Source organism: Ochotona curzoniae, unplaced genomic scaffold, assembly GCF_017591425.1.
Source record: "Ochotona curzoniae isolate NIBS_2020 unplaced genomic scaffold, NIBS_Ocur_1.0 scaffold_1037, whole genome shotgun sequence".
NCBI classification, from domain to species: domain Eukaryota; kingdom Metazoa; phylum Chordata; class Mammalia; order Lagomorpha; family Ochotonidae; genus Ochotona; species Ochotona curzoniae.
The window spans coordinates 17,249,910-17,275,540 of record NW_024467083.1 but is presented as its reverse complement, the minus strand read 5'-3'; the positions used below and the strand labels follow the sequence as shown (position 1 = coordinate 17,275,540).

The following is a 25,631-nucleotide window of genomic DNA, read 5'->3' as shown; positions in this document are numbered from 1 at the left end:
ACCCAAGGATAGTTTTTTAATGAAGTGATTTCTTCCTAATTAATTTAATAATATTGGATTCTTTTTTTTTATTAGCAAATTACTTTAAAAGTTTCAAAGTACTGCTATATTTAAAACCAAGAAAATCTACTAAATTTAAGTGTTCTCTCAGATAAGTTTTTTAAGTTCATTTGGACTGCTATAAGAAAGTTTGATAAACTGTGGGTGGCTTACAAACAGGAATTTAGTTCTCATGGCCCTGGTAACTGATAATTCCAAGATCACAGTGCTGACAGATTCAGTGTCTGAGGAGAGCTCAACTCTGGTTCATAGTAACACCTTCTAGCTGTATCCTCACACAGTTAAAGAGGCTTGCTGGCTCTAAAGAGTCTGTTTGATAGGTACACTAATCCATCTATGCTGACTGAATCCTCATGACTTAGTTATTTCCCAGAGATTGTACCCTTCTAATGCCAGCAATTTGGGGATTTGAATTTAAACAGGAATTTGTGGGGTGGTTACAGCGGTGGTGGTGGTAGGGCTTCAGACCATAGCAAAAACCGAAGTTGTGACTTTCATATATAGTAAAGAAATGCTTGCCAGATAATGATGTTCACAAATAGAAAAAAACATTGCAATATGAATCAAGAAATTTAATTTTTATTTTGAGACTCTTCAAGCTACTGGTTCACTCCCTAAATGGCTACAGTGGTCGGAGCTTGGATTGTCAAAAGCCAGAAGCCAGGCGCTATTTTCAGGTCTCCCATGTGGGTGCAGGGGCCCAAGCACTTGTGCCACATCTACTGCTCTCCTAGGCTTCCTAACAGGGAGCTGGATGAGAAGGGGAGCAGCTAGGGCTCCAGCTGGGGACTGTATGGACTGTTGGTGTCACAGGCGGCACGTTACCCATTTCATCACAGCATCGGCCCCTGGCTAGTGTATATGTAGTGGGTTAACTGTAGGTAGTTGTCTCTCTTTATTTGCTTTATATCCCCACACAAATGTCCTAAAGTAACTTTTAGACCAAAAATGGTCCTTTGCTTTTTGGATAAGCTGGAGTAATAGCTTTCTATACAATTGAATATTTGCATGCTTTAGTTTTATTTTCTAGAAGACTCAATTATTGTCACTCTTAGTAGGAATTAAACGTTTAAAAATAAAACCCTAAACCTGAATTCAAGCACTAATACAGATAAAAGCTTATGTGTTAATTATAGCCAAATTATTTATTCTTTTCATTTTAGTCATGACATTTTCCATTCCTGAGTTGGAAGTTGTTTCAAGCAGTAAAAACTGTATGACACTGAAATTTATCCTTAATAGTTTTCATGTTTCACAGCATCTCTGTTTATCGTAGTCACATTCTTTCTTACAGCTGGAATTTACCATGCAAGAAGCGGTGCAATGTTTGCACGCTCTAGAGGAGTACTGTCCTTCTAAAGATGACTATAGCAAGCTTTGTTTGCTTTTGACTTTGCCTCGTTTGACCAATCACGCCGAATTTAAGGACTGGAATCCCAGCACTGCACGAGTTCACTGTTTCGAAGAAGTTTGTGTCATGGTTGCAGAATTCATCCCTGCTGATAGGAAACTAAGTGAGGCTGGTTTTAAAGCAAGTAATAACCGCTTATTTCAGCTTGTGATGAAAGGCCTACTTTACGAGTGCTGTGTAGAATTTTGTCAGAGTAAAGCAACTGGAGAAGAGATTACAGAAAGTGAAGTCCTGCTTGGCATTGACCTGCTGTGTGGAAATGGTTGTGATGATTTGGATCTAAGCTTATTGTCATGGCTTCAGAATCTGCCGTCTTCTGTCTTCTCTTGTGCTTTTGAGCAGAAAATGCTAAATATTCATGTTGATAAACTTCTGAAACCTACAAAAGCTGCATATGCTGATCTTTTAACTCCCCTTATCAGCAAGCTTTCTCCCTATCCATCATCCCCGATGAGAAGACCTCAGTCAGCTGATGCCTACATGACCCGCTCTCTGAATCCTGCTTTAGATGGCCTCACCTGTGGACTGACCAGTCACGATAAGAGAATCTCAGACCTTGGAAACAAAACTTCTCCAATGTCACACTCCTTTGCTAATTTCCATTACCCGGGGGTGCAGAACCTCAGCAGAAGTCTCATGCTTGAGAATACGGAGTGTCACAGTATTTATGAAGAATCCCCTGAGCGGTAAGCATTTGCTCATAAAAATTAGGAAATTGTAAATTAAGTGTGAGATAATCTGACTATTATTTGTGTTGAAGTCTCTTTAGTTGAAAGCTTTCTTTAAAACTTTAGAAATAGCTTTAAAATTTTGATAAATAAGCTTACAAGGGAAAATATTTTTTATATTATTGAGGGCTAAAAAGGCAATACATGTACTATGTAGAAAATTTGGAAAATACAGAAGAGTAATAATATGAGAATTAAAACTTTTCATACTTTTATACTTAGGTGACAAGTCTCTTTTCTTGTGATGCAGTTTTTAAACATTGGGACTCTTCTGTACATGGCTTCCCATGATCTGCCTTTTTTACTTGAGAAGTCATACATGCTTTCCCTATACTTCAACATTTCCTGAGCTCAGTAATTAATAATTAGTGTATAATATTTCATTGTATGTCTTTCAGAAATTTTCATTCTTTCCTGTTGGAGGACTTCAACTTGTTTCTGCTTTTTTATCCTATAAACAGTACAGTAGTGAACAACTGTGTACATCAAAATCTGATTATTTCTCTTTTTTTGATGATTCTTTAAATATATAAAGGAAGTAAGTGCTAAAGCTACAGTTTTTTTCTTCAAACCTGCCATGAGATAATAATCACCTGATGAAAATTTCTTTGTTCACGAGAATAGGCAGCATTCTGCCTTTCTCTTTCAGGGAACCCTTTGGGGCTTCTGGGTGGTTTCCTGTAACTCAAGAGTTAGCACCAGGAAGTATTACTCTTGACTGATTTAGTGTTTTCTTTTTTTCCTCCCCACAAAAGAGGAAAAAAGGATTAAAAGCTAAATTGTTTCATATGACATAGGATACACTGAGGCATTCTTTGGAGAGGAAATGTCCTGCACTTAGAATTTTTGTTTAGAGCAAGTAGGGATCTTTAGTCAGACATTAAAAATAAAGGATTACTATAGAGAGACGCACTTCTTGTTAAGTTGCTGAGACTTAACAGGAGGGAAGAGAAGGGAGTGTGATACTTGTGTTGTTCTTTAAACAGAAAGGAAGTCTAGCAAAGATAAGTGAGGTACTTCCTGAAAGTGAGGATGACTTAATGTGTCTTTCCAAGAAAGATGGTCTATGGTGATGAAAATAGATGAGTTTAATATCATATGGGAGCACCCTTTTAAATTCCAAAGAAATAGGGCATTTTGAGCATTGGCCAAGACTTCCAAATATTTCTTGGACTTTCCAATGCTTTTTGAGAAAAAAGATCACTAGCTGGGGTTCTGGGCTTCAGTTCTGGGGGAACTGCTTATGTTACAGGAGTATCATGGTGAGCACAGCTATGGCCTGTTTGAATTTGTGTATCAGGATTGTCTTGTGTGGAAAAAAGTTGCACAGAAATCTAGCCAAATCTGTACATGTGCCATTTCTTATATAAAAAAAAGTGGTAGAAATTGAGGAATGACTGGATAAATAAGGAGAGAGAAGTGTATTGTGTTTAGATCGTAACAGAAAAAGAGGGATGTAATACATGTGTTCTCTGCTGAGGAGGAGGAGGAGTGATTCAGGGTCCCAACCCTGAATTTAAAAATTAATGAGGCAGAGCTGTGTGGAATAGAATGTGATTTTTGAAGTCAAACTCGGGTTTCAATGGTAGTTTTTGGCATTTGTTTGCTGTTTCACCTTGGAAAAGCTGCTTAATCTCCCTGAACCCCAATTACCACATCTGTAAAATGAGACTGTGATTTGGACATTGAGATAAACTTCCTGGCTGAGTGACAGTCTTGTGACTGGTGCTCAATAAGTGTAAATTTCTTCCTTTCAGAGTCTTGATGACACTGCTTTAAAAGGATTGTTAGTGAGATGCTGTGGGAGAGCTGTGGATGAAGTATAAAAGTGTACTGTGAAACAAGCCTCCTTGTTTTGGAAAATATTTTAGCTGTAATTAAAAAAAAGACTGGGGATTCTTGCATTACTATTTGTTTGAAGTCAAGGTCCACTTAAATAATGTCTCAAGTATTTACTGTGTGCTAATACAGTGCTACTTACTGGGGGTAAAGTTTTTTTTTGTTTGTTTGTTTGTTTTAAAAATTGATTTATTTGAAGGCAGTGAGAGAAGAGCACAGTCTTGCATCTACTGGTTCACTTTTTCAATGGCCACAGTGGCTAGTCTGGACCAGGCTGAAGCTAGGAGCTTCATCTGCATCTCCTACATGGATGCAGGGGCACTGCTTTCCCAGGCATGTTAGCAGGGAGCTGGACTGCAAGTGGAGCAACTGAGGCTCAAATAAGCACCCATATAGGATGCTGGTGTCACAGGTGGCAGCTGAACCTTGTACAATACAATGCCAGGTCCTGGGGAAATTATTACCAAGCAACTATGGTAAACGAGGAACTAAAACAAAAGAAAAGTTTTAAGAGAGTGCAGTGTTTAGTAAGGATATCTTTTTACTTACACAGAAACAAACTCCATTCAGAAAAAAATTGGTTCAAACATGTGGGCTTTGGCTATTCAATGTAATGGTCTCCAAGTCTAAGTCTCTTTGAGTATAGTCTAGCATTAGATTTGTAGTCCAGTCACATTTTCCCTCTGTTTATTATCTGTGCAATTTTAGGTGACTTACTTGTTTCCTGAATCTGTTTTCTCTTTATAGACTGATAGTTATATTTCACTGGTTATTGTGAAAGTTAAATGGATAATGCATATGGCAGTTCTGTGTAAATTACAAAATTAAGTGTTACTTTGTAAAGGTACTTGTGTTCTATCTATATAGTTAATAACCCTTGCCAGTTCTACCTTATGACCATAAAAGGAGGCTTCTTGTGGCCATTAGCAATTTACACAGCTCTTTTCATTTCTGCCCTGGATGTGCATGTGTGTACGTATCTGTGTTTAAGTGCTTGATCTGTCTTATACAGTATGCGTGGAGAGGCACACAGCCCAACTTCTTAAATACAGAAATTGTTTTACTTTTCTGGTTGTTTCCACAGTACCTTGTGGCAGTAGATGTATAGGAAAATGTCTTTGGCATTCATCGTCTTTGGATGAAGTTGCTGAAGATTTTGAACAGAGTAGCTATGAAAAGTAGAAATTGTTTTGGAAGAATATTAGAAAAATCTGACGTAAGATCTCAAGCTTATACTTAGTAAGCACTAAAAAATTGGAAAGATGTATGTTTAGTTTTTGGTTATGTGCAAATGGACCAAAGAAGGCCTTTTTAAAAAACATGTATATTTGAGTGTCTGTCTCTCCTTCCAGGAGACGCCTCATCTCCTGGATCCTTTCTACTTTGCATGTTCACTTGTTCACTTTGCAAATGCTTTATGAATAAAACTTCTCTGTCTGCAACTGAAAAAAAAAGAGATTTATTTAAATAACTATTTTTAAGATTTACTTTTATTTGAAAGGCATAATTACAGAGAAAAGTGATAGAACTTTCATCTTCTAGTTGACTCCCCCAGATGACCAGGGGCTTCTTCTGGATCTCCCTTGTGGGTGCAAGGGCCCAAGGACTTGAACCCTTCTCCGCTGCCTTTCTAGGGCAGGGAGCTGGATCGGAAGTGGAGCCACCGGGACTCAAATGGGTACCCTTTGGGATGCTTGTGCTGCAGGCAGATGCTTAGCTAACTATACCACTGTGCTGACCCCTGTTTTTTTATTCAAAAGACAGAGTTATGGGAAGGAGAGAGAGAGAGAGAGAAATCGAGGGAGATAGAGAGATCTTCTATCTGCTGATGCGTTCCGCAAATGGCCACATTGGCTAGAACTAGGCCAGGAGTCTGAAGCTTCTAATGAGTCAGTCCCCAAGGTGGTTGCAGGGACCCAAGGACTTGGGCCGTCTTTGGCTGCTTTCTCAGACACATTAGCAGTGAGCTGAATTGGAATTGGAGCACCTGGGTCTAGAACTGGCACCCATGTGAAATGTTGGTACCACAGAGGCTTAAGCAACTATGTCATGGTGCTGGTGCCCAAAGAAAAACTTAATAAAATCAAGCAAATTCTTAAAATTCTGTACAAATACAAAAATTCTGTAGAAATTGCAGATTTAGATTGTATAGAGAGGTTATAGACATCAACCTGTTAACTTATAACTCAGTTTTGGATGAAGATGAACCACAAAAAATTTAAGTGATTGTCCCAAGACCACACAACTGATTTTAGACTAGAGGTCCTGTATTTCTTTATTAATCCAAAACTTCTCCAATAAAAGTGCACTTTATTGCTTAAAGTCCTTTTTGTAGTTTTGCTCAGAGAAGAAAGGAAATTTCAACAGTATGTTTCCTAAGTTGATAAATTTTCAATGTAAATTTGTCAAAATTAAAATTTTTCTAATTAAAATATGTTGTCCTTTACTCCCACATCTTTTTTTTTTCTTTTAAATTTAAACTTTCTGCAAGAAGTGATACACCTGTTGAAGCACAGCGGCCTATCGGCAGTGAAATCTTGGGCCAGAGTTCAGTTTCAGAAAAAGAACCTGCAAATGGAGCACAAAATCCTGGACCAGCCAAGCAAGAAAAAAATGAGGTAATATTTACTCTATGTACTGTTCCTTATAGTTATTCTCTAAGAAATAGTAGTATTTGCTTAAATAGAATTTTAAAATAGTTTTCTGATATTTGGGAGCCAAAGAAAATATTATCTAAATGTTCTTATTATTGGCTTATTTTTCTCCTCTCTTCAAAGAATATATAATACATTAAGTAGCAATTTTGCAACATTTTAAAAAAATTGAGATGCAAAGAGAGTTCCCATGTACTCTAAATCCAGTTCCTCTAGGTGGCCACAGTGGCTGGGACTAGGCCCAGCTGAAGCCAGGAGCCATGCACTCAGTCCAGGTCATTTGGAAGGGTGATGGAGACCTCAGTTCTTGATCTCTTTCTTGCTGCCTAATCAAGCTGTATATTGGCACATTAACAGAAAACTTGGAATCAGAAGCTGAAGCCAGAATGTGAACCTAGTACTCCAATATGGAATGCTAAATACCCATTCTTGAAGCATTTAAAAAATATTTATTTGGGCCCTGTGTGATGGGTCGTGGGCTAATCTTTTCCTTGTAAGTGCCAGGACCCTGTATGGATGCCAGTTTGTGTCCTGACTACAGTACTTCTTCCAGCTCCCTGCTTGTGGCCTAGGAAAACATCAGAGATGCCCCAAGGCCTTGGGGCCCGGCATGCACATGGGAAACCATGAGGGAGCTCCTGCCTCCTAGCTTTTGATTGGCTCAACTCTGGCCATTGTGGCCATTTGTGGAGTGAACCATGCAAGTTTACCTTGTGGGTTCTGGGGAGGAGATGCAACCAAAAAGAAATGGGTGGACAGTACACTCTTAGGCAACTGAAAAAGTTAATTTCCAGGGTTCCAGTTTATATACATTCAGCAAAGCAACACTTTAAATATAGTTCAGCTCAGACACCTGTTGCAATTATCAGGTTTGATGTACAACTCCTGTCACAAGTGTGTAAGCAGGGAGTTCCAGTTACTAATTACATTTAGTAATTAGAGGTAAGCTATTTTGACACATAATGATATTTTTATCTGTGACTAGAATTATAAGTTGTTTTCCTTTGGTGTTCTTGAGAGGAAATGATAGCACATATCATACAACTTAGAATAGATTGTTAAATGGTTTCAGTAAGTTGAGTGTCTAATTTTTTTTTTTTTTTAAAGATTTATTTTTATTATTTTTTCATTGGAAAGGCAGATATACAGAGAGGAGAGACAGAGAGGAAGATCTTCCGTCCGATGATTCACTCCCCAAGTGAGCGCAACGGGCCGATACTATGCCGATCCGAAGCCAGGAGCCTCTTCCGGGTCTCCCACGCGGGTGCAGGTTCCCAAAGCTTTGGGCTGTCCTCGACTGCTTTCCCAGGCCACAGGCAGGGAGCTGGAAGGGAAGCGGGGCTGCCGGGATTAGAACCGGCGCCCATATGGGATCCCGGGCGTGCGAGGCGAGGACCTTTAACCACTTGCGCCACCGCGCCGGGCCCGAGTGTCTAATTTTTTAAAACTATTAGAAATGAAGTAGGAAAATCACCATTAAGTATATGTATGGACATGCACCAAGCAATAGAGCCCCAAATTATAATGCAAACATTAGGTGGTTGGAGGGAAAACTGGACAGTTCTCTAGTAGTTGGAAACTTTAATAATTAACCTACAAGGGCCCAGTGGCATGGCCTAGCTGCTAAAATCTTTGCCTTGAACTCACTGGGATCCCATATGGGCGCCAGTTCTAATCCTGGCAGCTCCACTTCCCATCCAGCTCCCTGCTTGTGGCCTGGGAAGGCAGTCAGGACAGCACAATGCTTTGGGACCCTGCACCCATGTGGGAGACCTGGAGGAAGTTCCTGGCACCTGGCTTCAGATCAGCTCAGCACCGGCTGTTGTGCTCACTTGGGGAGTGAATCATTGGATGGAAGATCTTTCATCTCTCTCTCTCCTCCTCTCTGTATATCTGACTTTGTAATAAAAATAAAATCTTTTTAAAAAGTTAACCTACAAAAAAGAATAAAGCTTCTAAGTAGACAGTTATTGAAGGTGTAAGACTTGAATAATACTACAAACCAAGGAGACCTAACATATTTATGAAGCACTTTATCCAATGACAGCAAAAAAAAAAATCCTTCCCAAATATACCTGAAACATTTATAAAAATAGATCTTAGGGCCTGGCGCAGTAGTCTAGCAGCTAGAGTCCTTGCCTTGAAGGCGCCGGGATCCCATATGGGCTCCGGTTCTAATCCAGGCAGCCCCACTTCCCATCCAGCTCCCTGCTTGTGGCCTGGGAGAGCAGTTGAGGACGGCCCAAAGGCTTGGGACTCTGCACCCATGTGGGAGACCCAGAAGAGGATCTGGACTCCTGGCTTCGGATCAGCACAGCACGGGCTGTTGTGGTCACTTGGGGAGTGAATCATTGGACGGAAGATCTTCCTCTCTGTCTCTCCTCCTCCTTTCTGTATATCTGACTTTGCAATAAAAATAATAAATAAATCTTTTAAAAAAAGATCGTATTTTATGGCACAAAATAAGATGACTAAGTTCTGCAAGGTTGAAATTATATAGAATGAATTCACTGATAAAAATGGAATGAAAGAAGTTAACAGGAAAAAAATTAGTAATTCACTGATCTTCAGATTTTTTTTCTGTAAATTTGCAAGTAGTAATGAGTTTAAGTAGAATTCATAAAGGAAATTGGAGAAAACATATAGATGAGCAGGTGTTTGGTGCAGTGGTTAAGATGCTGCTTGAGAACCCCACTCCTTCCACAATTCATGTTGGAATGACGAAATTCGAATCTTTGCTCCACTTCTGATCTGGCTTCCTGCTAATGCATGCTTTGGGAAGCAGCAGGTGATGGCTTAACTCAGTGAGTCTCAGCTAAGCATATGTGAGACCTGGATGGAGTTCTTAGCTCCCAGGTTTATCCTGGGAAGATACCTGCCTTTTAAATTAAAATATATTTGGGGCCTAGCACAGTAGCCTAGCAGCTAAAGTCTCCACCTTGCATGCAGTGGGATTTCATATGGGTGCCGGTTCTAATCCCGGCAGGCCTGCTTCCCATCCAGCTCTCTGCTTGTAGCCTAGGAAAACAGTCGAGGATGGCCCAAAGCCTTGGAGTGCTGCACCTGTGTGGGAGACCCAGAAGAGATTCCTGGCTCCTGACTTCAGATCTGCTCAGCTCAGGCAATTGTGTTCATTTGGGGAGTGAATCAGTGGACACATGATCTTCCTGTCTGTCTCTCCTCCTGTCTGTATTTCTGACTTTGCAGTAAAAACAAATCTTAAAAAAAAAAAAAACAAAAACAAAATACAGTGAACAACAAGTTAGATAACCTACATGAAATGGACAGATTTAAAGACATGCAAGCTACCTAAACTGACTCAAGGAGAAAAATAAAAAAAGTCTTAACAGACCTATAGGAAAAGACATTGATCAGTAATTGAAAACCTCCTGGTAACAACCAATATTAGGCTGCATCACTGGTGAATTCTGCCTGCCATGTAAAGAGGAGTTCTGTGAGTACTTCTAAAAATGTTGGCACTGCTAAATTTAACTCCTATTTATTCTTTCTTGTGAATGTATAATTGTATTTGAGTTTTGAAGAAAATTTAATTTCTTGCTGAAGATGTTTTTTAGGTTACCTTTATACTTAAATTAAGCATGTTTTCATGATTAGTACTGTGCCTTGTTAACTTTTAATACAATCTGTCAGTGTATATTTTTTCAAGTAGTGCCAATTATGTGCTAATGTTTATTCATATATTGAGTTTGTCTAAAAAGTATTGTGTTTTTGTGTTGAAGTAGTCAAGGAGGAAGATTGGTCATTCATTTTGATCAGTCTGTTGCTTGTGGGTTAAGTCAGTTGACTGACTCACCTTAATATATATATTTTAAGTATTTATTTATTTACTTGAGTTGGAGAGGCAGGTAATTTCTGTCTGCTGCTTCACTTCTGAAATACTGCGATAGCCTGGCTTGGACCAGTCCAAAGCTAGAGCTTCTTCTAGGTCTCCCACTTGCAAAGGTGGCAGGCTCCCAGACACTTGGGCCATTTTCTGCTGCTTTCCCTGGCACATTAAGCAGCCTATTGGGTAGGAAGTAGAATAGCCAGAACTTGAAGTGAGACTCACATGCAGCGACTTCAGCCACTGTGCCACAGTGCTACTGTGATCTGCTTGCAAATTAAAACTCCCTGTTATGATGTTCTTTCTCAAAGAATGACATATTGTTTCATAATTGTTAAATGTAGCTAGTTGCATATTTTATTATGTATATATTTATATGTAAGCTATAAAATCATTTAATCATTTGTAAAAAGATATATTGAGTAAAAACATATTTAGATATAACCTGGTCAAATGAATGTTTGTGTTTTTTTCTAACATTTCGAAGCTTCGAGATTCAACAGAACAGTTTCAAGAATATTACCGGCAAAGACTGCGCTATCAGCAGCATTTGGAGCAGAAGGAGCAGCAGAGGCAGATATACCAGCAGATGTTGCTGGAAGGAGGTGTTCATCAGGAGGATGCTCCGGATCAGCCGCAGAATCTCACTGAGCAGTTCCTGAGCAGGTGTGTCTTTAAGTTATTCTTGAAGATATAAGAAATTCTTTAAAAGTTATTGGACGCACACAGTTACAACTTTTATGTATAGCTTGAAATCTTTAGGCTTTTTTAAGCATTTCGGATGGTGTGGAGTTATACAGTGATTTTCTCTCACAGCACTCTGAGGGCTTATCTAGCTTATCTAGTTTATCCCTAGTCAACTAGTGCAGCAAAGTATGGTGGGTCAGTGTGCAGGCTGGAGCTAGACTGCCAGGAAGTAGACTGTGCCGCTGTGGCCCAGGGTCACTGAGGATGAGGAATTGAGTTTGTTTTTACCTGAATCTTAATATACTTCACAGAGTTGCCATGAGAATAAATGAGTTTAATCTTCAGAGCGTGTTTGGGGTGGGCACTGTCTGGCACATGGTAAGCACTGTGTTGGTGGCTGCTATTTAAAAATACAGTGCTTAAGACATTAGATTTTGGATTCGTTCAGATTTTATATGCATACATATAGTTTAAAGATTGATTTTGTTTATTTTAAAGGCACAGTTTTAGAGAGAGAGGGAGAGACAGAGATCTTTTATCCACTGGTTTACTCCCCAAATGGTCACAACGGTTAGGGCTGGGTCGAGCCAAAGCCAGATAGCAGAAGCTCTTTTCTGGTCTCCCATGTGGTTGAGGAGCCCAAGCACTTGGGCCATCTTTTACTGCTTTCCCAGACACTTTAGCAGGGAGATGGATTGGAAGAGGAGCGACTGGATTATGGAATGCTAGTGCCATAGGCAGCAGCTTGGTCTACTATTCCACATTGCCAGGCTCAGACAAAATGAATAGCTATTGGAAGATTAAATGAGTTGAGGCATATATATACATTTAATCTATATCTATATCTATATATGCTTCAACTCATTTATTATATATATATATATATGAATGTTCATTTTTGGAATTATTTTCTTCCAACCTCTGAAACTCAGTGACTTGTCACAGTTTTCCTAATCTCTTGAATTGTCACTTCTGGTTCTTAGATCTTTTTCATTGTTTCAGTTTGACTGTGTAAGTATGAATTTTTTTCTTTCAGGGAAAGCAGATGTCTGGTGGTTAGTTAGATGACAATGTGGCAAGGTTCTGGGACTCCAGTAGGGGTAAATTTCCTTGAAAAGTTGAACTATTCAGGAAGGTACATCCTTTATTTAATGGCAGTCCTACAGCAAATGCAGATGTTTTAGTTTGGAGCATATTTATTTTTAGCAGTTCTGTGAACTTTAGGATTCAAAATATAAAATTTCATTAAAAATTAAGTATGTTATAAAATCTGTAGTATAACCAGGTCTGTCTAATTGTGAGTGGAAATTTATTCTGTATTTTAATATTTAAATTACATAAATTCTGTCATTGTTTTATTTAGCCTTTTCTTCAGAGAGAGAGGAGGAGATAGAAAGAGGAGAGTGGGGAACAAGGAGAAATACAGCGACTGGTTTGCTGCCAAAATAGCCAGTAACTAGAACTCCATCCAGGTCTTCTGCATGAGTATCCAGGGCTCAGATTCTTGGAGCATCAGCTCCTGGATCGTCAGGCACACTAGCAGGGAGCTAGATTGGAGGTGGAGCAGCTGGGACTCTAATCTGCTCTCGTTTGGAGTGCTGACTTCCTAGGCAGTGGCTTTACTTGCTACTCTAAGTCAGGACTTGAACGAATAACAAGGACAAATTTGGTACATAGAAAAATTGCAGATAAAAATATACTTTTTCTTAAAGCTGGATTGTTTCAGGTCATTCTGGCAGCAAACTATTTCTTTTTAGTTTTAAATTTTGTTTATTTCTTTTTAAAAGATTCATTTATTTTTATTAGAAAGTCAGATATACAGAGAGGAGGAGAGACAGAGAGGAAGATCTTCCATCCATTGATTCACTCTCCAAACATGAACGGCCAGAGCTGAGCCAATCCAAAGCCAGGATCTTGGAGCCTCTTCCAGGTTTCCCACATGGGTACAGGGTCCTAAGGCTTTGGGCCATTCTCTCTCTACTGCTTTCCCAGGCTGCGAGCAGAGAGCTGGATGAGAAGTGTGGCTGCTGGGATTAGAACCAGTGCTCATATGGGATCCTGGCGTGTTCAAGGCGAGGACTTCAGCCACTAGGCTACCACTCTGGGATCTTAACACTTATGATTAAGATTTGTTTTTGTTGTAAAGTCAGCTTTACAGAGAGAAGGAGCTAGAAAGATCTTCCCTCAATGTTTCTTTCACACCCTAAGTAGCCGCAGTGGCCGGAGCTGAGCTGATCTGAAGCCAGGCCCCTGGAACTTCTTCTGGGTGTCCTATGCTGGTTCAGGGTTACAGGGCTTTGGGCCATCCTCTGCTGCTTTCCCAGAAGGGAACTGGATGGGAAGTGGAACAGCTGGGGCATGAATTGGTGCTTATATGGGATCCCAGTACATACAAGCTGAGGATTTATCCACTAGGCTATTGCACAGCAGCTGCCCCTTTATTTATTTATTCATTTTAAATTTAATACTTATAATAGGCTTTTCTTCCTTTGCTCACGTCTCTCCATTTTGAGTTAGAATTATATGTTTGCATTTTTAAAGGAATATTTGCTAATTTGTTTGAAAGAGTGACAGAGACTGACAGACATCTTCTATCCTCTGGTTTACTCCCCAAATGCCTGTAACAGCTAGTGCTGGGCCTGATTGAAGCCAGGAGCCTGGAACCCATCTAGGTTTCCCATGTGGGTGCCAGGAATCCAAGTTTTTAGCCATTATTTGTTGCCTTTTCAGGTGCATTATCAGGGAGCTAAATGGTAAGTGGTGTTGCTGGAACTCAAACTAGGACTATTTGAGAGAGAGAGAGAGAGAACGTGAAAGTGAGTGCTGTCACCAATTGTTTCATTTCTCAAGTGCCTACAGTGGCCAGGCCTGGGCTGGAGCTGAATCTGGGAGCTGGGAAATCAGTCTGGGTCTCACACATGGGTAGCATGCAACTGCTTTAGCTATCCGAGAATACACATTAGCAGAAAGCTGGAATTAGGAAAAGAACCAGGACCTAAACCCAGGCACTGTGATTCAGGGTGTGGTCCTTTTAACCCCAACACCAGAGTCTGCCTGATCATGATGGTAATTTTTTTTTAAGATTTATTTTTTTTATTACAAAGTTAGATATACAGAGAGGAGGAGAGACAGAGAGGAAGATCTTCCGTCCGATGATTCACTCCCCAAGTGACCGCAAAGGCCGGTGCTGCGCCGATCCGAAGCCGGGAACCAGGAACCTCTTTCTGGTCTGCCACGCGGGTGCAGGGTCCCAAGGCTTTGGGCCGTCCTTGACTGCTTTCCCAGGCCACAAGCAGGGAGCTGAATGGGAAGCCAGACTGCCGGGATTAGAACCGGCGCCATATGGGTGTTCAAGGCAAAGACTTTAGCCACTGGCCACACCACTGGGCCCCATGATGGTAATTTTAACACTAATTTTTACTATGTATTATCTAGAATATGTACATATATTTACCTTCTTAAATTTTTAGTTATGTGTTAGAAATGTCAGTAAGTTTTATTTAAAAATAATTGTATTATTTTATAGGTCTATTCAAAAGCTTGGTGAGTTAAATATTGGAATGGATAGCCTTGGTAGTGATGTATCAGCTGTCAGCCAGCAGTGTAATGGGAACAAAGGCAATGGATCTAGTAATTCTTCTGTGGCTAGTTTTGCTACACCGCCCCAAGACTCTGGCCAGAGACTAACACATGATGCTTCAAATATCCACACAAGTACTCCTCGCAATCCTGGATCGGCAAATCACATACCTTTTCTTGAGGAATCACCTTCTTGTGGAAGCCAAACGTAAGTGCTTGAAGTTGTAAAATTTGGAAATACTAACTTGCTATTAATGATTAGAAACATAGAAAGTTGAATTTGTCTTGGGAGCTTTAGAATTGAAATTTTTAGGGCTTACTCTTTTCTTTTTTAACCATCCCCTGCCCTAATTTGCCTTCACTTTTCTGTATTCTTTTCACCAACCAAATCTTTGTAGTATTTATTTTCTTTTACTGCTTCCTCATCACACCAAGGCGTTTTATTTTTTATAAGTCATTGTAACTTACAGAATCTGCAGTTCAAGGTTTTAGGTTCTCCCTGATATTCCATTTTACTGCCATTGGCATCTTTCTTTTTCTTTTTTTAAAAATTTATTTATTTTTACTGGAAAGTCAGCTATACACGAGGAGGAGAGACAGAGAGTAAGATGATCCATCCACTGATCCACTCCCCAAGTGACCACAGTGGCCAGAGCTGAGCTGGTCCAAAGCCAGGAACCCAGAGCTTCTTCTGGGTCTCCCATGCGGGTGCAGGGGCCTAAGACTTTGGGCTGTCCTCTATTGCTTTTCCTGGCCATGAAGAGGAAGCAGGGTTGCCGGAATTAGAACCAACGCCCATGTGGAATCCCAGCGCATTCAAGGTGAGGACTTTAGCTGCTAGGCCACTGTGCCGATCCCATTGGCATCTTTCAACAAATAATAAGGAAACTTACATTCTCTGAGCACAGAAAGATAAGGTTTTTTTCTGTGGGTTCACTCCCCAAATGGCTGCAACAGCAAAGGCTGGGTGAGGCTGAGACTAGGAGTCCAGAACTCAATCTGGGTCTCCCGCCTGGGTAACAGGGACGTGAATATTTGAGTTGTCATATGTTTTATCTCAGGGTTCACCCTAACAGGCAGGTGTAATCAGAAGCAGGGCAGGACTGCCATCTTGGCACTTTGGTATCAGTTGTGGGCATCCAAGCCAGATTCTTGTGCTGCCCTTTGTAGGAAGCTTTCTTCAAGTGTATGAAATCTTTTTATAGCACTGTAAAGGGTGTGGCCTTAAAAAAGAAAGAAGCTATTGTACGGAAAAGGGTTGTATCTGTGTACCACATTGGCCTCACAAAAATAAGTAAGTGAACATATTTTCTTGAGACCCTCAGCTGTCAGTTTCTGTTAGGTTTTTCTTTTGAGCTAGATTATCTGTTTGAAGAGCAGTCTCCAGGATCCTGCCTGGAGTATGATTAACGCTTAGCAAATGAGATTCTGGAACTAAGCAGAAGGAAACTTGAGACCTCAAGTGTACACTCTGGGCTTTGACTTCATCTTCCCAGCTCGGCTTTTTGGTCCATCTGTACAAGCATGTTTAGTGTTACAAAATTTACAACCTCTTAATAAGTATCCCCAGAAAGTAACTTTGAATTCAATAAGGGTCATTTACTTTAAAAAAAAAAAAACTCAACAGATTGAAAAGGTGAGTTGTTTTCTGTGTTGGTGTTTATAGTAAATTTTATTTAAATTTCTACTTGCGCAGCTCATCAGAACCTTCAGTCATTAAGCCACCTCTGAGTGATTCTTCAGGGAGTCTGTCAAGGTCAAGAGAAGAGGTAATACTTTAGGAAATTAGATTTCACTATTTTCATATAAACTTGGAAATTTTGCTAAGCAAATCTCAAAGATCTGTTTCTCGAAACAATCATACTTGTGAAGGTGCTCAATGAAGATATTGCCATAGAAAGCACATTTGGTAGTGTTCATACTGATGACCAGGAAATGACCTTAGCAGATGAGTGGGGACTCTGCACTACTCGGGGAAGCCTGTGATTAATTTGTTCAGATATTATTAGTGTTTCCTTTGGGCTTGTTGTCAAATACCTGCTTTTGTTTTGAAACCAGACATCCTTCCCAAACTAATGTGCAGCTACACCCTGTCTTATTTCCTCTAGTTCACATTTTAAGCCTTGTGAGCTAATAAATTTGTTTAAAAATGAAAATTTATTCTTATAAACAAAGGTGTTTTTTCAGATGTGTTAGGAGTCAAACAACTGACAAAATGAAGTTGGCCATTTTTCTTTTATTTTTAAGATTATTAATGCATATTTGTTTTATGAAGATTTATTTATTTTCATTGGAAAGTCAGATTTACAGAGAGAAGGAGAAACAGAGGAAGATCTTCCATGTGCTGGTTCATTCCCCAAGTGGTTGCATTGGAGCTTAGCCAATCCAAGCCAGGAGCCTCCTCAGGTCTCCCATGTGGGGCAGAGTCCTAAGGCCTTAGGCCATTCTCCATTGCCCTCCCAGGCCACAAGCAGGGGGCTGGAGAGGAAGTAGAGCAGCCAGGACATGAACTGGAGCCCATATGGGCTCCCAGCGCATGCAAGGCAAGGACGTTAGTCATTAGGCTGCTTCACTGGGTCCAGAGAAAGATCTTCCATATTCTGGTTCACTCCTCAAGTGGCTACAGCAGCCAGAGCTGAGCTGATCTAAGGAAGAAGCCAGGAGCTTCTTCTGGGTCTCTCTGTGGGTGCAGGGTCCCAAGACTTTGGACCATCCTCCACTGCTTTCCCAGGCCACAAGCAGGGAGCTGGAAGGAAGTAGAACAGCCAGGACATGAACTGGTGCCCAAATGGGATCTCAGCACTTGAAAGGGGAGTATTAGCTAATTCAGCCATTGCACTGGGCCCTGGCCATTTTCATGATAAACACAAAAGAAACTTTGCCCCTTACACAAAGACATGCATCCTCCAGTATTTCCTATCCTTCTCATTTTTAGGAAAAGCTAGAACTAGGGATTTTAATTTGAAATATCCTTTTGAAAAGGGGTGACAAATTTTAAAAGATTTATCTTTTGGAGGAGAGTAAATAAGATCAGTTTGTGTGCTTCACCTCTAAAGTAACTCTTAGCAGTTATTAATGTGGTATAGACCACTTAATCATTGAGTCACTCCCTTCCCTTTTTCTTCTGTCTGCTGTATGTTATTTGTTTGGCAACCAGTCACATTCTTTGTATGCGGCTTAATGGAAAATGCAGCATTTCTAGTTAAATACCTTCATAGGAAGAATGTAAGAATTCATTTTAATTACTTTACGTAAACATGGTATGTTACATCAAATTTACTCCCTGTTCTCCCAGTGAAGTTATTATGCATGAGTACATAAAAGCTTAGATAGAAGCATGGTTTCTTTATTAGTATAGTCTATGAGTTTTGGAGCTCTCAGATATAACCAGAGCTGAACTTATTTGCTTTTTTGTGCATACTTGATATTGAAGCTTCCTAAACATGGGGTTGGGCTGAGTCTGCTGATTCTACTCATCTGAATTCCATGCTGCAGGTCAGTCAGTCCTGTCAAGGTAATAGGGTGACTTTGTATGACACAAGTGGCAGGATCCCCACCGCTTTCCTATAGAGCTGCTTCAGGTTGAGTCTTTAAATGAGCTGTGGACATACAGATTGACAGTTTAAAAATGAAAGTCAAACATAATTTTCTGATGAGAACATTTTATGATTTTTTTTTACATAAGAATATATTACATACATATTGAAATACTGAAATATTTATTGGAAATGTTGACCCTCATTTTTTTCTTTCTGAAGTGAATTAAGTAATAGTCTTCGTTACTTCCCATTTTTAGAAACACAAATGATGCTGTAAGCAAGCTTTTTTCCTTGAAATTAAAGAGAACTTAAATAGGAATGCATGTTTAACTTTATATTTTGTCTTAATCAGTAGAGATAAACTTTGAACTTTGTATCTTGGTTTAACAATGAGTAGCAGAATATAGGAAAATAAAGGTTAATTTGGATTTCCCGCTTAAAAGAATATATGACTATAGATAATGAAGTGATCAAGTAGGAATAATACATCTCAGATGAATTTAAAATAGGATAAAGTTGATTTCCTTCTAATGAGCTTTCTTCATAGGGTGACTGTTACATTTACTCTTTCCATAGGATGACAAATCGAAAAAACAGTTTGTTTGTATTAATACTCTAGAAGATACACAAGCTGTTAGAGCTGTGGCTTTTCATCCAAGTGGTAGTTTATATGCTGTTGGTTCAAACTCAAAAACTCTGAGGGTGTGTGCCTATCCAGAAGTGATTGATCCAAGGTAAGAATCAGTGGTTTGTACTGTTATTCTTGCCTGTGTGTGTGTGTGTGTGTGTGTGTGTGTGTGTGTGTGTGTGTGAAAGGCAGAGTGACAGAGATGGGAGTTTAAGGGGGACAGGGAGAGAAATATCACCTCGGACTACTGGGTCACTCCCCAAATGCCTGCTTACAACAGCCATTGTTGTGGCAGGCAGGAGCTAGGAGCCCCATCTGGGTCTCCCACGTGGCTGACAGGGACTCAGCCTTTGAAAGAATACCTAATACCTTCTAGGACTGTGTTAGTAGGAGGCTGAATTAGAAGTGGGTTAGCCAGGACTCGAGCTGGGTGCTTTGCTAGGGAAAGTGGATGTCACAGCTAAGTCAACTCTCTGCACCATGATGTCGACTCCTTTGCCTTAGGTTTTGTTGTATTGGTTCCTTTTTTTACCATTGCTATTCAGTAATGTTTCAATTTTTGCTTCCTTTCCTTCCATTAAGCTATATTTTTGTTTTTGGGGCTTATGAAATACAATTGAATAATGGATGACTTTTGTACATTGTTTTTGGTGAAGTGTTTTTGATTGGCCCATTGTTTAATCAGTATTCCAGTCTTGCTTATTTCCATGGATTTTTTTTTTTTTTTGAATCTGGGCAATTCATATGTTCTAATTAAATTGGTAGGGTAATGTAAGGCCAGTTTAATACTTTGACCATTGCTACTTATTATGGAGTAAGCTAGTGGATGAAAGAGCAATAACTTTCTGTTTTCAAGTAAATAAATAGATTTTTAAAAATTGTGTATACTAAATAAGTAAGTCTTAATGTGCATGTTAATGGCACATTTATAGACAGATGAATGGTTTAGTAGTAAAGCCGGGCATTGTGAAAATAAACACAGGTAAATGTGATTGTGTATTGTGGTAGATGTTATAAAGAAAAATTACAAGGTGCCATAACAGTAAAATAGGGCTAGGGTGCCAAGCTGATTGGTGAGTTTGAGGATGGTGGGACCCAGCCGTGTGAAGGGAGAAGAGAGTAATCCAGAAAGAACATGAGGTGAGAGAGGATACTTGTATGAGGAACAAAATACATTCAGATTTGTTGGAATATTGTGAGCCAAAGTGTGGTAGGACCATGGAGACAGATGTGAATTAAATTTTGCAGAGCTCTCTAGGCATTTGTGGATTTTACATTGAGTATAATAAAAAGCTACTGAAAATGAGCAGAGGAAGCGTTCTTACCTAATTACATTTTGAGATGATCAGTCTGCTGTGTGTTATATGGCAGTAAGTGTAGACATTAGGGGAGAGGTGGGAGACTTGAAATTAGTGGTTAGAATAATAACAATGGTGATAGAGCATGATGCATGAATTTATAAAGAGGTGAAGTCTGTTCAATGAAAGAACCAGAAATTCATGATGAATTGGCAATGCAGCAGAAAAGAAAAGTTTTTGATGTATCCATTAGAGCAATATTAAACATCTTCTAGTTATTACAGATTTATCAACTTTATTTAAAAAATTTTCTTAATTATAAAAATTTCTAAACACCTAAGAGAGACTAGTTTACTGAAATGTAATAATTGCCAAAATTATTGTCAGAATTTGTTCTTTTCATCCTTTTTGTTTACTAAAATATATTTTTTAAATCTTTGCTTATTTGAGAAGCAAAGAGAGAGACTAGGAAACAGAGGAGTGCCATCTGCCAGTCCATTCTCCGGATGGCTGCAACTGCCAGCACTGGGCCAGGTTGAAGCTGGAAACCAGGAACACAGTCTAGGTCTGCCGTGTGGGTAGCATGGAGACCATTACCTCCTGCCTCCCTGGGTGCACATTAGCAGGAACCTGTCTTCAGGAGCACAACTGAGACTCGAACTTGGGCACTGGGATATGGGAAGTATGTGTCCCAAATAGCAGCTTAACTGTTAGGCCAAGCGCCTGCCCTGTTTGCTAGCACATATTTAAAGTAAATCTTGGAGTTCATGTCATTTTACCTTTTCATCCTTCAAAATGCATCTCTAGAAATGTGTGAATATTGTTGTATAAACTTGGTTTCTATCATTAAGCCGATAAAAAGTTTAAGTGTAAAAATAATTTGTGCCTTTAAAGTGCATTTAAGAAGCTATTATTCTGTGAAATCAATGTTTCACTGCCATTGTAGGCCAAACGCTTGAGCTTGGCACTTGGGACCTTACCACATACATCTGCCCCACTTGGTTTTCTGAATACCTTCTGTTTATCATTTCTAGCCCCATGTAAATCTTCCCATACTACATGGAAAAGCATTTCCCCACTGTATTTTGTTTTTACTGAAACTGTTCAGCTTTCTTTTTCCATGAAAGTTCTTCCTATCCTTTAAGGCACAGAAAAAAAAATTAAAGATTGATTTATTTTTATTTGACAGGCAGATTTACAGAGAGAAGGAGAAACAGAGAAAGATTTTCCATCCATTGGTTCAGTCCTCAAATGGCCTCAATGGCCAGAGCTGAACTGATCCAGACCAGAGCCAAGAGCTTCTTGCAGGTCTCCCTCATGGGTTCAGGGTCCCAAGGACTTGGTTGATCCATCCTTTGCTGCTTTCCCAGGCCATTAGCTGGGAGCCTGATCAGAAGTGGAGCAGCTGGGATACAAACAGGCTACCTATATGGGATGCTGGTGCCACAAGTGGAGTATAAATTTGCTATACCAGTTCCTGGCCCAGGGATTATTGTACTGTCATGCTTTTACTGTATATGGAAAGTTATGGCAGCAGCTGCCTCTGCCAGATTCAAAATTAGATGGAAATGCTGGCATTACAGCTCAGCAAATTTCATTGACACCCATGATGCTGGTATTTCATAGTGGAATGTCATTTTGAGTCCCAGCTGCTCTGCTGCTGATCCAGTTCCCTTCTGATGCACTTGGGAAAGCAGTGTAAGATGGTGCAAGTACATAGTCCCCTGAGATCCTTGTGGGAGAACTGGATGGAGTTCCAGGCTTTTGGCTGACCTAGCTGCTTCTATTGAGACCATTTGGGGAGTAGACAAATGAAAGGAGCATCTCTCTTTACTTTTACTCTTTTACTTCTCTCTCTGCTTTTCAGATAAGTAAGTAAGTTGGTAAATAGAGAACTCTGGACAGAGATCTTGCCTTTTTAATTTTTATTCATTCCATATTCATTCCCTAGTGATATTATTATTTTTATTTTAAGAACTTAAAGAGGAGGGACAGAAATATCATCCATTTACTGGTTCACTCCTCACATAGCTGCAACAGCCAGAACTAAGCTGATCTGATGCCAGGAACTTCTTCCTGGTTTCCCACATGGGTACTGGGTCTCAAGAATGGTCATCCTCCATTGCTTCCCCATGCTGTAAGCAGGAAACTGGATCATAAGTGGAGCAGCTGGGATACAATTATCACCCATATGGGATGCTGGCAATACAGGTAGAGGATTAACCTTCTGTGCCTGTTATTTCACGCCCCAACAGCAGCTATGGTCAGGTCAGGCCAAAACCACAATTCAGGAACTCCGTTTGGGTCTTCCCCATGGCCAGCAGGGACTGAAGTACTTAACAATTGGCTAGTGCTCCGCAGACCTGTTAACAGGGAACTGGATTAGAAGTAGAATAACCAGGACTCAGCAGCACTCCAGTATGGGATGCAGGGATCCCAGGTGGTTGCTTAATGTGCTGCATGATACCACCTTCGCTAAATATTTTTTTCATGCTTATAATGTTCATAATACATTTTTATGATGTTTACATGGTTAAGGATGCATACCCATGTAGACCACTGATTGTGGTAGAGAGGGTCAAGAAATGGAAGACAGTGGGAGACAACTTTTTTTTTTTAAGGTCTATTTATTTTTATTGGAAAGGCAGATATACAGAGAGGAGGAGAGACAGAGAGGAAGATCTTCCGTCCGATGGTACACTCCCCAAGCAGTTGCAATGGCTGGAGCTGAGCCAATCTGAAGCCAGGAGACAGGAGCTTCCTTCCGGGTCTCCCCCACAGGTGCAGGGTCCCAAGGCTTTGGGCTGTGCTTGACTGTCTTCCCAGGCACAAGCAGGGAGCTGGATGGGAAGCGGGGGCCGCTGGGATTAGAACCGACACCCATATGGGATCCTGGTGCATTCAAGGCGAGGACTTGAACTGCTACGCTATTGTGCCGGCCCGACAACTGTTTTCAAACTCTTTTTTTTTTTTAAGATTTATTTTTATTATTTTTTTATTGGAAAGGCGGATATACAGAGAGGAGAGCTTCCGTCCGATGATTCACTCCGAGTGAGTGCAACTATCAGGAGCCTCTTCCGAGTCTCCCACCGCGTCTCCCACCAGGTCTCCCACACGGGTGCAGGGTCCCAAAGCTTTGGGCCGTCCTCGACTGCTTTCCCGGGCCACAGGCAGGGAGCTGGAAGGGAACCCAGGTGTGCAATGCGAGGACTTAAGCACTGCGCCACCGCGCCGGGCCCTCAAGCTCTTTTTTTTTTTTCCATGTATCTGGGGAAAGTGGGGAGAGAAGGAAAGAGGGCCACTCCCAGCAACCCAACTGCAAAACTACTCTGGAATGGGGAACAGCGCCCCAAGTGTTACCCCAGAGTCCCTGATATGGAGCATGTTCTGAGGGTACTGCTAAAGTGGTTTTTGTAGTTCTGAGATACTGTTGATTTTGTTGCACCAAGGTTGAGGAAATCCTTCCAAGTCCATTGGCTGACACGGCCTACCTTAGAGTCTCCACTCGTCCAGGTACTCATTGTCAAAGATTGACCAGAGGAGAAACGTCCAATTTGTTCTGCACTCCATCATGCTAGATGTCCTTTACAGACCTCAGTGAACTGGTTGTCATGCATCTGGGCATGCCATCCATTGCATCGGCTTCAACAACTGAGGAGACCTAGTATTGACACATGCACTCCATGGTCAGACCACAGATCTGTAATTTTTGCTGTGGATGGAGTTTTGAGTCCAGTGGTCTAGACCCTGTTTGCTAGCATGCCCACATCTGTCCTCCACATAGCTTAAAAAAATAAATAAGTAAAAGGCAACTGTGCTGGCACACTGGTATAGTCAACACAAATTTGGCATTAACCAGACCCAGAATGCCTGCCAGCTATTAGCTGCTTTTCTCCCAGCAGTGTAACACTTGCCTAGGTACAATCAGCCAAGCCAGTTGCCTGTAGTTGGGGACCCTCAATGTTTTTAATTTGGAAGCAGTATTACTTTTCTTTTATTCTTCCTGCTTGTTTCTGAGTTAAAATTTCATGAAAAATATGAAAAACGGAGTGTTGTCATATACCCTACTTCCTAATCATCTCAAATAAGAGTTAATGTGATAATGGCTAATAATTTTTGGGTTTTAAATATACTCTGTAAAGTTATTTCTTCTATAATCTTGAAAACTATTAGTAGCCTGGTGTCCAACACAAGTTCCTGTCTCTGAGCAATAACCAGAGCATGTGAACTAATTTTTGCCAACAAGAAATTAAAATATCTTTCTGTAATTTTTCTTTTCAGTGCACATGACACTCCTAAGCAGCCAGTGGTGCGTTTTAAAAGGAATAAACATCATAAAGGATCCATATACTGCGTGGCTTGGAGTCCTTGTGGACAATTACTAGCTACAGGATCAAATGACAAATATGTCAAAGTGCTGCCCTTCAATGCTGAGACTTGTAATGCAACAGGTAGGGCCCAAGGATGTAAGACTGACTGGCTGACCAGTGTACATGTTCTGTTTCCCTTTGGTTTATCTCTGAGATTACCTTCAGTGGAACCTAAGAATATAAAATAGAGAAAAAGTTTTTTTTTAAAGAATTATTTTATTTTTATTACAAAGGCAGATATACAGAGAGGAGGAGAGACAGAGAGGAAGATCTTCCGTCCGATGATTCACTCCCCAAGTGAGTGCAATGGCTGATGCTATGCCGATCCGAAGCCAGATCCAGGAATTTCTTCTGGGTCTCCCACATGGGTGCAGGGTCCCAAAGCTTTGGGTTGTCCTCAACTGCTTTTCCAGGCCACAAGCAGGGAGCTGGATGGGATTAGAACCAGCGCCCGTATGGGATCCTGGCATGTTGAAGGCGAGGACTTTAGCCGCTAGGCCATGCTGCCGGGCCCAAAGTTTTTTTTTTTTAAGATTTTTTTTTTAATTGCAAAGTCAGATACACAGACAGGAGGAGAGACAGGAAGATTCTCCATCCAATGGTTCACTCCCCAAGTGGGCACAACAGCCAGAGATGAGCTGAGCTGAACCCAGAGCCAGGAACCTCATCCGGGTCTCCCTTGTGGTTGCAGGGTCCCAAGGCTTTGGGCTGTCCTTGACTGCCTTCCTAGCCCCAGCAGGGAGCTAGATGGAAAGAGGGACCTGCTGGGACTGAAACCGGCACCCATATGGGATCCCAGGACCTGCAAAATGAGGACTCTAGCCACTAGGCTACCTCCCTGGGCCTGAAAAAAAAATTTTTTTTTAATATTCTGGCAAGTTAGTTATACTAATGGAATGGTAGTTTTCTTTAATAAGTTCTAATAGATGGACAGGTTGAGCTTTAGAAAATTTTCGGAAAAGTGATTTTAAAATACTATTGAATTAGAATGAAT

At 40.5% G+C, this 25,631-nt stretch overlaps 1 protein-coding gene across 4 annotated transcripts in view; it reads left to right on the top strand.

Annotated features, from left to right (window-relative positions):
- Positions 1-25,631, top strand: part of WDR47 (WD repeat domain 47) — a 63,543-nt gene that overhangs the window by 29,269 nt on the left and 8,643 nt on the right. For 2 of the 4 annotated variants that reach the window (XM_040999314.1, XM_040999316.1), the window contains 7 exons: positions 1,355-2,157; positions 6,530-6,656; positions 11,024-11,202; positions 14,750-15,010; positions 16,499-16,571; positions 18,918-19,075; positions 24,549-24,718. In XM_040999314.1, coding sequence (XP_040855248.1) covers positions 1,355-2,157; positions 6,530-6,656; positions 11,024-11,202; positions 14,750-15,010; positions 16,499-16,571; positions 18,918-19,075; positions 24,549-24,718 — 1,771 coding nt within the window. The remainder of the gene's footprint in view (positions 1-1,354; positions 2,158-6,529; positions 6,657-11,023; positions 11,203-14,749; positions 15,011-16,498; positions 16,572-18,917; positions 19,076-24,548; positions 24,719-25,631) is intronic. The other 2 variants (XM_040999317.1, XM_040999315.1) reach the window with 2 other exon arrangements.